The following is a 14190-nucleotide window of genomic DNA, read 5'->3' on the forward strand; positions in this document are numbered from 1 at the left end:
TTACTTGATGTTTTTTATTGATGATTGTCCTGATGATTCTTCTGTCTATTTTTTAAATTTTATCCATTGTTGCTTTGGTATTTAACTTAAACAGAATTTCACTTGCATAAGTTGCTTCAGGTTTTACTGAAAATGTAAAATGAAAATCTACAACCTGTTTCCAGTCATTGACTGGGTCAGGGATGTAACGAATGAATCAGATATAGACTATTAGTACGATGGGGTCGCCACTCCCAAAGTGATTTAGTAATGACTGATAGGTGGTATGAAATGAGAATGGAGAGTGTTGCTGGAATGAAAGATGACAGGGAAAACCGGAGTACCCGGAGAAAAACCTGTCCCGCCTCTGCCTTGTCCAGCACAAATCTCACATGGAGTGACCGGGATTTGCACCACGGTATCCAGCTGTGAGAGGCCGACGCACTGCCGTCTGAGCCACAGAGGCTCTCAGGTTTAACTACTGAACCATAATGTTTGAATTTGGCGTTTATCGAGAGAGATTTCTTATATGTTGACCATATGACTCGTTGTGCTTGTCTCAGTTTTGTTGTTCTGTATTCTATTGAGGCTTTCTCATTTAGGTTCCATTTAGTTCCTCAAGATACTTGAACTTTTTTACAACCTTAATTTGTTTGTTATCGTTTAATTGAATGACAGGGTATCCACCTCAGAGGTTGGCATAATATTTGTCTTTTCAAATGAAATTTGTAATCCCACTTTTGCTGCAATGTTTTCTAGTTGTTCAATTTGGACTTTAGCCTCTTCCACATTATTTGCCAGTAGTGGAGGATAGTCTGCAAATGCTAAGCAGTTCAGTTTTATATTTCTACCAATCTTGATGTTCGGTTGGCGTTTCTTTCTCCATTCTCGCATTACCTTCTCCGGTACACACTTAAACAAAATAGGTGAGAGACCATCCTCCTGCCAAAGTCCAGTTTTGATTGTAAATGGCTCTGACAATTTTCCTCTAAATTTAACTTTTGCTTTAGTATTCTTGAGAGTGATTCCAATAAGGTTGATCAGTTTTCTGTGAACGCCAAATTCTTGAAGGGTATTCAGTAATGACTCCCAATGAATACTGTCATAAGCTTTTTTGAAGTCAATAAAATGATGACTAGGTTCTTACTTCAAGCTCTTTGATGCTTCATAATCCACTTAAGACTGAAGATTTGATCTGGTCAACTTCTGCCTGGCCAAAATCCTCCTTGGTACTCTCCAAGTTCTTGGTCCAGTTGTTCCTGTATTCTTCAGTGAATCATTTTGGAAGATCTTATATGTGACATCAACAAGGGATATCCCTCTATAATTATTGGGATCTGACCTACCACCTTTCTTGTGTAGGGGGTGGATTATTATTGAGTTCCATTCCTCAGGCATTTCTGTAGAGTTCCATATGTCAATAATACGTTTATGCAAGTTTCGGAGAGTTTGATCATTGGCATTCTTCCATAATTTGGCATCCAACTGATTTTCTCCTGCTGCATTATCATATCAGTTTCAATAAATTAAAATTTTTTCCCTCATTGTCTTTGCCAAGTCACCTATAAGCAAACTTCATTCTGCAAGACTGAAGTGTGTAACACAAATAATGTTCCCAAATAATCGGATATCACTGCACTTTTTTTTAATACAATGCTATGATTGATGTTTTGTTTTATTTTAGAATTGCCATCTTGCAACGTCATGGATGGTACCAATGGAACGGCTAATGCAAAGACTTGCTGATGAACCTGAAAAAATACATGCTGATTTTCGTCTGTTCCTCAGTTCAATGCCATCAAAGGCATTTCCTGTTTCTGTCCTTCAGAATTCTGTGAAAGTGACTAATGAACCTCCTAAAGGGCTCAAAGCTAATATTAAGAGAGCATTTCTGGAAATGACTGAAGATTTCTTTGAAGATCACCGTAAGTAGTGATGCTTTTGTTAATGATATATAAGAATATACAAATACAGAAATTTTCCATATCTGTTGGAGCAGAGCCATGCCTAACACTCTGGAACAATATGAAAATTCATACAATTTATACAGAGTTACAACTTGTTTGTAACTACAAAGTTCATTTTCATAGCTAGAAAACAAATTTTTGCATTTATTACTGTCTATTGTGATTTACAGTTTCCTTTTTATGTTCAAATTAGCTGTTGCATCTTTTGGTTGTTATGTTGATAAATTGCTTCAGCTGGATACTATCCTAGCTTCTTTCTCTCAGGAGTTCAAACTTGTTCAACCATTCTCTGAGGAAAATTCCCACTTTGGTGTCAATAATTTAAGTTATCACAATATTATTCATACTAATTCAATAATCCAGTTGTAAATCCTAAAAGAATTCTGATCAGTCAAATGTCAATAAAGTAACACTTAAATAGTGATCCTCATCTTGCTGCTCTTCAGTCAAACTTCACCTTCACCATCCCTTCACTCAGTCATAATCCAGATCCATGGCTTAGTGCTCAAGTGCCTTCACCACCAGGCGTCAGGATCCCAGGTTAAATTCCTCGCTAGGTTGTGGAATTTTAAACATAAACTGTTGATTCACTTGGCTCAGGCACTGAGTGTTTGTGCTATGTTCAACATACCTGCAACTTATACACAACACTATCCTTCACCACAATAACATCCAGTTTCTCATGCACAGCAGATGTTCCACCTTCACTGGAGGGTCTGCCTTTCAAAGAGTGCATGATGCTGAAATAGCTACACAAAATTATTATTACTCAGTCAGACTCTGGATGTCAACTATGGAAAATTGTTGGTTACTGAGAGACAGGTACAGGAAGTTGTCAAAAGGGTCCTACAGCATGGTTTTCAATTTTCAGCAGCGAAAAGATCCGTTGTACAGTTCTGTCAAATTTGGTCCATGCTCTCTGACATGGAGTTTCACTTATGAAACACCATTTTACCAGTGGTGGATAATTGCGGGTCCTTAGTACTCCATTTTGATAAGCCCCACATCCATCAATTGAAGGTTGCCTGTGAGAAGAGGCTAAACATGCTTAAGTTACTCTGCTTCACATTGTGGAGGATGAGCTATAGTTATTCCACTTAGATTATGGTAGTGTGGCATATGTTTCAGCTAGGCTATCTTCACAGAACCTTTTGAATAGTGTACCATAGTGGAGTTAGGTTAGAAATGAAGAACTGTGGACTCACCTAATTCACAGCCTAATCGCTGAATCAGTATTTCCACCTTTAGAAAGAAGACGACTGCAGATGATCCTAATACACGCTGCCAGAATTTCTGAAATGCTGCAACATCCAAGCTATTAATGCCACTTTAATACCCTATACCACCAGAGGTATAAAAACCGGCTGAGATTCACGTGGCACATGACATGTTTGCAAAATTACCAACTGGTTTGATGGAAGGCAGTTCGGTTTTAGGAAAGGTTATTCCAGTGAAGCTCAACTTGTAGGATTCCAGCCAGGTATAGCAGATATTTTAGATTCAGGAGGTCAAATGGATTATATCGCTATTGACCTAGCAAAGGATTTTGATAGGGTAGATCATGGGAGATTACTGACGAGAATGAGGGCTATTATACTAGACAAAGGAGTGGTTGAATGGGTGGCTATATTTCTAGGGGCAGTATTATTGGACCTTTATGTTTTCTTATATATTAATTATATCAGTAAAGAACTGCAATCGCAGATAGGGTTTTTGCGGATGATGTTATTCTGTATAGAGCAGAGGTTCTCAAATTTTTTCTGTTGTGCCCCCTTTCTGAAACATGAAGTATCTAGTGCCCCCCACCCATTCTCCTATCCTTTCTTAGCACTTCTCATAGGCCACTTCACATAAGAAACATATCATGAGATCTACAGTATTTGCTTCTATCTAATTACTGCAACTATCAGTTACAACAATACTCACTCACTCACTCACTCACTCTGTAGGCTTCTGAGGGATGTGAAGTTCCCGTGCCGATCTCACAATCCTCTTCCATCCTTTTCGATCTTGAGCCCACTCTTCCCAGTTATCAGTTTGGAGAGTCTGGCATACCTTGTTGATCTCCTTCTTCCTAGTGCTTCAGGGTCTTCCTGAAGGTTTTTTTCTCATTAAGAGATCCCTTGTATAGATCTACTGGTGCTCTGTTATCCTGCATCCTCAGTATATGTCCAGCCCAGTGCAGTCTGTTAAATTCTATCACACCCATTATAGTGTGTTGTGAAAAAGGGTGTAAATCTCATAATTAGATCTTTTCTGTCAGCTTTGAGAGATAGGATCGAACCATGGGCCAAATATTTTTTATAAACTTTTATTCTCAAAGACCACCACCACCACCGCCACTGCTGCCACCACCACCACCACCACCGCCACCGCCGCTGCCGCCACCACCACCACCACCACCACCACCACCACCACCACCACCACCACCACGGCAGTACATTAAATATCGGCTCTATATCCGGCCGTAATCAACATCTTCGTAGCGCGGTATCCACTTTGCACATATTAATAACAGATTGCAGGGGGAACTTTACATCTTTACTGCACAATATACATTAGGGCTACAGCCTGCTTAGTTACCTCGTACTTCCTCTCGGTACCTCGAATACAATGCCACTTAATGATGAGCCCCTGCCACACGGGTCCAAGTTACCTCACGCACTCTCGAGCTAAATAATTCGACGATATATACCCCAATCTCATGTCTCCATCCGTTGTTTCACAGCAGCCTTAATTACCAGTTAGGAGGACTCCCTAAGAGCTTGTGAAGTGCAAAAAAAAAAAGGAAAATCAATTACTGAGAGATCTTTGATGACTCATATTTGCTACAGAGAAGATGATAATTGCAGTCATTTTTACTGAATATTTAAGCCCTCTTTTCTTGGCAGCACTTCACCCTTAATTAATCTAAGGTCCTTAGAATTACGTCATGCATTACGAAACCCTTATATAAAAACATGGAAGAAGAATATGGTCGTTCCAAACCATGATGAAGGTATTCCATAAAAGACCCAAATAAAAATGAAATTATTATCCTTTTGAAATCGCATATTGGCGATCTACGTTACATCTACTTGCAAATTTACTCTATATTTACAATATGAAACGACCTTCAAAGTTACTAATAGTTGGAAATGTACTCAGCCTCAGGATACCACGAACACAGCTTTACAGGAGGGCATGTCCATGAATTTACTGTGCTCTCATGATGACATCAGCGCTGTGAAGTCCTTTGATGACCGACTGGCAAGTCACGAACATGATGGCTTGATCTCGTGCGACGTTCCAGACGTTCTCTGCTACACCAGGCGAAATTCCGGTAGACAGCTAGATGTCTTGTTCTCTCTGCTACACAGGCGAAAATCCGGCAGAAAGCCAGATATCTCGTTCACTCCGACATTCTTGTAGACTCCTTATGTAAATGAGAGGAAGTTATCTCATGTGAACGCGTTAGTTTATGTTACACATCACAAATTAAATATATGGTTGGATCTGCTCAATGGCACAAGCATTCCAACCCAATGTCGGTAATGTCCCTGAAGCCCGACATTATTCCCTTCTTATCTACCTATCCTTTTTATAGACAGCAGATAGCTACTCTGGACTCTGAAATTCCACAAGTTCACTTAGAAACGTCACTGGTTATGCCACTACTGGGTTAGCACTCTTGTATTTCACAACAATAATTCAGGCGCACTCTATTGCACTTAGTCATACGTAAGTCAAGCTCTCTACTGTGTTAGGGATTGATCTAATGTGGAGTTGCCCTAATCATGCCAACAATGAGCCGTTCATTCACTTTCCTTATATTTCTCATTTATATCGTAGAATGACATGGAAAACGGCATATTTCATCTCCTGGGTATCATGACATACTATAGGTGACGTTGTGAACGGTCACAGTACAATGTCGTAGACTTTCTCAATGTCCAAAAATATTAGAAATAAAGGCTTGTTCTTCTCCCAGTATTTTTCCATTAGCATCCTAATTGCAAATATAAGGTCTATAGTTGACCTTCCTGGTCTAAAACCATACTGCTCTTCTTCCAAAATTGGTTCAATAATATCTCTGATTCTGGTCTCTATTATTTTTTCCAATATTTTCAGGTCATGAGACAGTAGTGTAATACCACGATAATTTGTACATTTTTGTCGGCTTTCTTTCTTGAACAAAGGTACAATGATGCCCATCTTCCAGTCCTCAGGAATAGTATTTTCCTCCCATATCTTGTTGAGCAGTCTGTAGAGCCATTGGATTTCCTGGAATTCCTGCCGCTTTCAGCATATCTGCACTTAGTTCGTCTATGCCCGTTGCCTTTCCTTTCTTCATGCTCTTGAGCACTTTTTCAAACTCAAGCCATGTAATTGGTGGTTCATTTGTGGTTTCTCGACTTGGCTCTCCTCTATCCATTGTTATGTTTTCTGTATCTCCATTCAGCAACTTTTCAAAATAGATGCTTGATTTTTTCCATTTCTTCTGCAAAATGATCATCTTTGGCAAATGACTCTCTGGATGACTATAAATTATTGAAGGAGAGGAATCAACAACATTCTGTGTAGAAATATAGTAATGTGTAAGTCCTATTAATGTTCATCCTTAAATAGTTAAGTCCGTTCCTTCCTTCCTTCCTTCCTTCCTTCCTTCCTTCCTTCCTTCCTTCCTTCCTTCCTTCCTTCCTTCCTTCCTTCATTTCTTTCTTTCTTTTTCTTTCTTCCTATTTACCTTCCTTTCTTTCTGTCTGTCTCTTGTTTTATTCCTTCCTTCCTTCTTTCTTTCCTTCCTTCCTTCCTTCCTTCCTTCCTTCGTTCTCTCCTACCTTTCTTCCTTCCTTCTACTATTTCTATGTACAGATGTATTGAATACCTACATTTATTAATATTGTTGTCTGGCTCATCTGCTGAGTGGTCAGCATAGTCACCTTTGGTTCAGAGGGCCCCGGGTTTGATTCCCAGCTGGGTCAAATATTTTAACCTTAAATGGATAATTCACAGGGCTTGGGGGCTGGGTAGTTTTAGTGTCCCAAACATCCCTAGAACTTACACACCACACCTAACACTTCTCTCTACCACAGTATCATGCAGTTTCCCATACACGGCAGATGCCATCCACCCTTGTCGGAAGGTCTTGTTATAACAATTTTTCCAGAATGTTAAACTTGAAACAGCTTTTCTCTATACTTTCAGTTCATAGATAAATATGTTATATGTGCAATTCCTGCTGTTTTCCATTTTTCTATACTATACCAGTTTGGTCTCTCTAAACGAACTCTCTTCAAAAGATTTTAGTAGCTTATGATAGCTGTTATCATAGCAGGAAATGTTACAGTGATGTAACTTATCTTACTTATGATGAAAACTTTGTGTTTAATTAATGCTCTATATCTGGCGGATCGAACCAAATGGAGTGGCTATACGTATTAATGCGCTACGGCTATGGATCCAAGCCCTGCATTGAGGAAAAGAGTGAATTCGAGCCCACTGTCATTGTCCTGAGAATGGTTTTCTATGGTTTCCCATTTTCATTTCCAGGCAAATGCCAAGACAGTTCTATTCATAGGCCAAAGCTAAATCCTTCCACCTCCTTACCCAATTTCATTTACCATCACTCATTTCATCTTCATTAGCTCCTCGACTGAGGTTGGTGTTAGGAAGGACATCCAGCCATAATCATGCCAAATAATTTCATTTCAACCTCATCCCTAGCACAATATCAGGAAACAGAACTAAGGGGTGGACATATATCTGGCTGATCGAATGTGAATTGGAAAGATTTGAAGTTTTGAAGGTGCCAACAATTTCAGAAAAAGATAAATATTCCCTAAAGCCACTCTGAGTATCATACTGAATAATGTGTTTGCTTTTGTCCTTTAGCTCTTGAAGGAAACTGGAGGAAGATGATTTTTGGAATCTGCTTCTTTCATGCTATAATTCAGGAGCGAAAGAAGTTTGGACCTCTGGGATGGAATATTACTTACGAGTTTAATGACAGTGATAGAGAATGTGCTCTTAATACAATGAGAATGTTCTGCTCTGGAGGAGTCATTCCATGGGATGCACTGGAATACATTACAGGTGAGTTATTTGATATTTCACTCAAAGGAGGTTATAAATAGCCTAGACCAAAGGAATAAATCTCTAGATAAGGTAATACTGGTAGTTAAGTACCCTTTTGTTAATTATGAGCTGTTAATAACGATAAAATAGGAGACATGTTCTGAAATTAAACTCATTACTATTATAAACATTTAGTTTGGTGTATTTATACTGTAAAGGCTAGGAAGCAATTCAGGTAATAATAATATAAATTATATATTGTAACATGGAGGTGGGTAGTAGGTAAACAAACACATGACTAGTAGCATTTACTCTAATATTTATTAACTAACACTACTTGCTATTCTATTACAAAGGCACATAATCACTCTCTCTCTCTTTCTTACTGTTCAGTCACAGTAGTTATTCAGTCTTAACCCTTTCAGGCTGAAACAATTACACTACACACACTGATGTAACTGTCACTTCAACCCTAGGCTAGTGCATTATTAAATTCACTGTACAACTATCAGCGCTGCACAGTTCACGTGTGCAGCCACAGTATCACAGTTTTGCACATGGAACACAGTTTGCTCACACACAGCAGTCTTCTTTTGTTGTCTCTAATTGCTCGGCTGCATGTTTGTCCCTCGTTGCTCAGCTGCACTGTTTTGTCAGTTCACATTCAGCTGTAATAGCACTTTCTCAGTACTGTCGTCAGCTGCATTCCACTGAACCATCTTGATCATTGGCAGATCTGAGCCCACACAGAACCACTGAAGCTCATTGGGCCTGCCTTAAATAGGAAGGTCAGCCCCTCCAGATACTTCATGAAAGTTGAAGGCCCTGGAGCTCTCTCAAAATTGAAGGCATTTTGAGTCTTATTATATACCACCAAGAGACCTCCAGTGATGTAACAGGTGGTGATGGTAGTTGGTGGCAAAAGAAAGGAGCTGCCTTGCACACTAGCTCATCTGACTGGTTGCTGTAGTGACTAGTGGGTGGGACCTACTCAGTGATACCACTTGCAGCTAAACATAGGCTCCAACATTGTACATTAACATGGTGGTCAACATCACAATATTCTGCTAAGAGTGAAAAAGAAACACCGATTGGTATTTGTCTGTTTTACATATTAAAGCATAGCAAAAATTCCTAACGATCTCTCCATATATTGATATTGGAGCTTTCACGCCCCCTAATTTATATACCAATGTCAGATTTGTGGCTTGCAGTGTAGATAAACTTCAGCAAAATACTAAACTAAGATGATGTTCATTTATAGGCTCATATTGTCAGTGTCATTATCTAATGCATCTTCCAGTGTGAATCACATCAATTTATTTACACTGTCAGACTTTTAACCCATGCTATTTTGTGTACTTTCCAGTGACAACATAGAACTGAACCTGATGTAATTATTGTGTGTAGATGTGGGAGTGTGGGGAGAATTTGATGAAAAACTATGCTCTGGTCAAGGATATCTATCATTGAGAAAGTTTGTAACTGATTGATTATTGATTTTGTTGGTGTGTTTTTTTATTTCTATAGCTTTGCTGACTATCCTGGAGAAGTAGTGTGAAATTTTTTCTAGTATTTTGGTCTGGTCAAATAATATCTTATGTTTGGTTGTGTAACTGCTTTCCCTTATGGCCAACTTTTCCATTTCTCCATTTTTTGTATACCTAATGCATTCCTTGATTCTTGTTAAGGTCAGTCTGTTGATTTCTCCTTCATAGGACATTCTGTATATGTCTGGGCTGAGAGAGGAAGTCTGATCTTAGTAGTACATAATAAGTTTTTAATTTTCTTGGGAGTACACAGTTTTTATGTTATGCTGTGTCAGAATGTCACCTATTTTCTTCCTTGTTTCCTAGATATAAGGTCCTTTAGTCCTATCTGGTACACTGCTGTTAGGTTGTTAGTTACTGCCCTTTGAATCATATTTGTCTAATCAGTTCATCTGTGCACAGAAGGCTGTGATGGTTTATTTATTAGAATAATCATTCTGCTGTAGAACTGTATCCAACAGTTCCCTTTCTTTTTTCAATTTTTCTTTATCTGAAATGTTAATAGCTTTATTTATGAATGTATTGAAAATGTATTGTCCCGGGCATGACATTAAACTGCATCTACCGAGTGACCGCCGGTATAAGTGGTCCCCCTCTACCAAGTGCCAATGGCCTCCTCGGAGAACAAATAAGCAGGCAGATGTCCAGGGCACCCTCTTGTCCTTGGGATGAGAAATCATCCCTAAAGGTGGATGAACTGCCTTGATCTGGTCAACGACATTAGGATGCAGAAGGCAACGGGAAACCACTGCATTAAAGATCCTAGGGATATCCCTTGTATAGCAGCCATGCCAAGTTGCGGTAATAGAATTGTAGTTGCTAATCGTGGAAGTTGGAAGCCAAGATTCAGCAGGAGTGGAAACAGCAGCAAGGCCTCTCCGGTTGTCGTCATGTGAAATCCTTTGCAAAGAGAACAGTAAGTTCAACTTAGATACATGGAATATGAGAACAATAGCTAAGCTCGGAAAATTGGAAGAAGTAAAGAGCTCAAGGGGCAGAAAACAGAGACTTTCAATCAGGGAATTTCAGGGTAATACACACCTGAAATGATAAAGATGGAATGAATGGAGTAGCAATATTCCTAAAAGGTAAATGGTGTCAAAATGTGATGAATACCCTTCTTATCAGTGACAGGGTTATGATGGTTAAGATAAAAGCTGACCCTGTTGACATAATCATTATTCAAGTATATTTTTCAATCAAAAACAGTGGAGATGAAGTTGTAGAAGAAATTATGATTGTTTTCAAGAATTTTTTGAGTTAATAGACACCAAAGCTAATATTATCTTAATGGGAGACTTCAATGCTTCACTTGGTAGTCATGAAAATCTTAAACATACCAGTAAATTTGGACTTGGCAAAACAAACTCAAGAGGAGAAAAATTGCTCTCAAGTTTTGTGAACAACATGAACTATTAATAACTAATACATGCTTTGATGTTCACAAAAGATGATGTTATTCATGGAAGGCTCCTGCAGATAGTAGAAAGTTTAAGAAAGCGGAGATTGTTATTAGTGGAATACTGTGTACGAGGGATACTGACTGGAGGGTGATTAGGGATTTAAATGAGACTATGGAGTGGGTATGTGGGAAACTGGGAGTGAAATTTCTAGATCCTAACGGGTGGGTAGGAGATAGGGATCTGCGCTCGGATGGCCTTCATTTAAACCGCAGTGGTACGTATAAGTTAGGAAATTTGTTTGGAAGGGTAATAGGGAGGTACAGTCAGGGAAACGGGATGGCCTAGGGAGTGGTGATAAGGGAACAGGGAACTGGGAACTGGAAATCAAGTAGGGATGACATAAAATTGTTAGTGTTGAACTGTAGAAGTATTGTAAAGAAAGGAATAGAATTAAGTAATTTAATAGATATATATTTACCAGATATTGTAATAGGAGTTGAATCATGGCTGAGAAATGATATAATGGATGTAGAAATTTTCTCACAGCACTGGAGTGTGTATCGTAGAGATAGGATAGGAATGGTGGGAGGGGGAGTGTTCATTCTGGTGAAAGAAGAATTTGTAAGCTACGAAAAAGTTAAAGATGAGACACATGAAATTCTAGGTGTAAGGCTCATTTCTAAAGATAATAGGCAACTTGATATATTTGGAGTGTACAGATCGGGAAAGGGTAGCACTGACGCGGATTCGGAATTATTTGATAGGATAGTCGGCTATATGGGAAACGACATGGAAAGAAATGTGATTGTAGCGGGAGATCTGAATTTGCCAGATGTCAATTGGGAAGGAAATGCGAACGACAGGAAGCATGACCAACAAATGGCAAATAAGTTAATGTGGGAAGGACAGCTGATTCAGAAAGTGATGGAACCAACCAGAGGGAAAAATATCCTGGATGTGGTGCTGATAAAACCAGATGAGCTCCATAGGGAAACTGAAGTAATAGATGGTATTAGTGATCATGAAGCTGTTTTTGTGGTAGTTAAAAATAAATGTGATAGAAAGGAAGGTCTTAAAAGTAGGACTATTAGGCAGTACCATATGGCTGATAAAGCAGGCATGAGGCAGTTTCTAAAAAGTAACTATGATCAGTGGAAAACGGTAAATAAAAATTTTAACAGACTCTGGGATGGGTTTAAAGAAATTGTTGAGGAATGTAAAAACAGGTTTGTATCATTAAGGGTGGTAAGGAATGGTAAAGACCCACCTTATTATAATAGAGAAATAAAGAGACTAAGAAAGAGGTGCAGAGTGGAAAAAAATAGAGTTAGAAATGGCTGTGGAAGTAAGGAGAAATTGAAGGAACTTACTAGAAAATGGAATCTAGCTAAGAAGTCAGCTAAGGATAACATGATGGCAAGCATAATTGGCAGTCATACAAATTTTAGTGAAAAATGGAAGGGTATGTATAGGTATTTTAAGGCAGAAACAGGTTCCAAGAAGAACATTCCAGGAATAATTAATGAACAAGGAGAGTGTGTATGTGAGTATCTTCAAAAGGCAGAAGTATTCAGTCAGCAGTATGTAAAGATTGTTGGTTACAAGGATAATGTCGAGATAGAGGAGGAGACTAAGGCCAAAGAAGTAATAAAATTTACATATGATAACAATGACATTTACAATAGGATACAAAAGTTGAAAACTAGAAAAGCAGCTAGAATTGATCAGATTTCTGGGGATATACTAAAGACAATGGGTTGGGATATAGTACCATATCTGAAGTGCTTATTTGATTATTGTTTGGTCGGAGGAGCTATACCAGATGAATGGAGAGTTGCTATAGTAGCCCCTGTGTATAAAGGAAAGGGTGATAGACATAAAGCTGAAAATTACAGGCCAGTAAGTTTGACATGCATTGTATGTAAGCTTTGGGAAGGTATTCTTTCTGATGATATTAGACATGTTTGTGAAATTAATAACTGGTTCGATAGAAGGCAATTCGGTTTTAGGAAAGGTTATTCCACTGAAGCTCAACTTGTAGGATTCCAGCAAGATATAGCAGATATCTTGGATTCTGGAGGTCAAATGGACTGTATCATGATTGACCTGTCTAAAGCATTTGATATGGTGGATCATGGGAGACTACTGGCAAAAATGAGTGCAATTGGACTAGACAAAAGAGTGACTGAATGGGTTGCTATATTTCTAGAAAATAGATCTCAGAGAGTTAGAGTAGGTGAAGCTTTATCTGACCCTGTAATAATTAAGAGGAGAATTCCTCAAGGCAGTATTATCGGACCTTTATGTTTTCTTATATATATAAATGATATGAGTAAAGGAGTGGAATCGGAGGTAAGGCTTTTTGCGGATGATGTTATTCTCTATAGAGTGATAAATAAGTTACAAGATTGTGAGCAACTGCAATGTGACCTCGAAAATGTTATGAGATGGACAGCAGGCAATGGTATGTTGATAAACGGGGTTAAAAGTCAGGTTGTGAGTTTCACAAATAGGAAAAGTCCTCTCAGTTTTAATTACTGCATTGATGGGGTGAAAGTTTCTTTTGGAGATCATTCTAAGTATCTAGATGTTAATATAAGGAAAGATCTTCATTGGGGTAATCACGTAATATGACTGCAAATAAAGGGTACAGATCTCTGCACATGGTTATGAGGGTGTTTAGGGGTTGTAGTAAGGATGTAAAGGAGAGGTCATATAAGTCTCTGGTAAGACCCCAACTAGAGTATGGTTCCAGTGTATGGGACCCTCACCAGGATTACCTGATTCAAGAACTGGAAAAAATCCAAAGAAAAGCAGCTCGATTTGTTCTGGGTGATTTCCGACAAAAGAGTAGCGTTACAAAAATGTTTCAATGTTTGGGTTGGGAAGAATTGAGAGAAAGAAGAAGAGCTGCTCGACTAAGTGGTATGTAAATACAAAGTATGTTACAAGTGTTTATTTATATATCCACCTATTCAATACAAAGAGATCTTTTTAGAAATTAAATATTATTATAAAATGTTAAGGGACATGTTTCGCCCATATTAAGGGCATCATCAGCCTCAAATTCAAACCTGTATGGTAAAAATCAGGATCCTGATTGCTCTTACAAGCCATAAAAAGAGGATATCATTATAGGTGTCAGTCTAAACATACAAAATATTAGAATGTCCTTGGCTAAAATTGCAGTATCAAGCTGCATGTCATAAGTTCACATGAATATACTTTCCGGAG

At 38.5% G+C, this 14190-nt stretch overlaps 1 protein-coding gene across 1 annotated transcript in view; it reads left to right on the forward strand.

The window, feature by feature from the left end:
- The window catches only part of Dhc16F (Dynein heavy chain at 16F), a 1052459-nt gene that overhangs the window by 864712 nt on the left and 173557 nt on the right, over positions 1 to 14190 (forward strand). Inside the window, exons 57-58 of the mRNA XM_068227815.1 lie at positions 1664 to 1904; positions 7821 to 8021. Coding sequence (XP_068083916.1) covers positions 1664 to 1904; positions 7821 to 8021 — 442 coding nt within the window. The remainder of the gene's footprint in view (positions 1 to 1663; positions 1905 to 7820; positions 8022 to 14190) is intronic.

Source organism: Anabrus simplex, chromosome 5 (genome assembly GCF_040414725.1).
Source record: "Anabrus simplex isolate iqAnaSimp1 chromosome 5, ASM4041472v1, whole genome shotgun sequence".
NCBI classification, from domain to species: domain Eukaryota; kingdom Metazoa; phylum Arthropoda; class Insecta; order Orthoptera; family Tettigoniidae; genus Anabrus; species Anabrus simplex.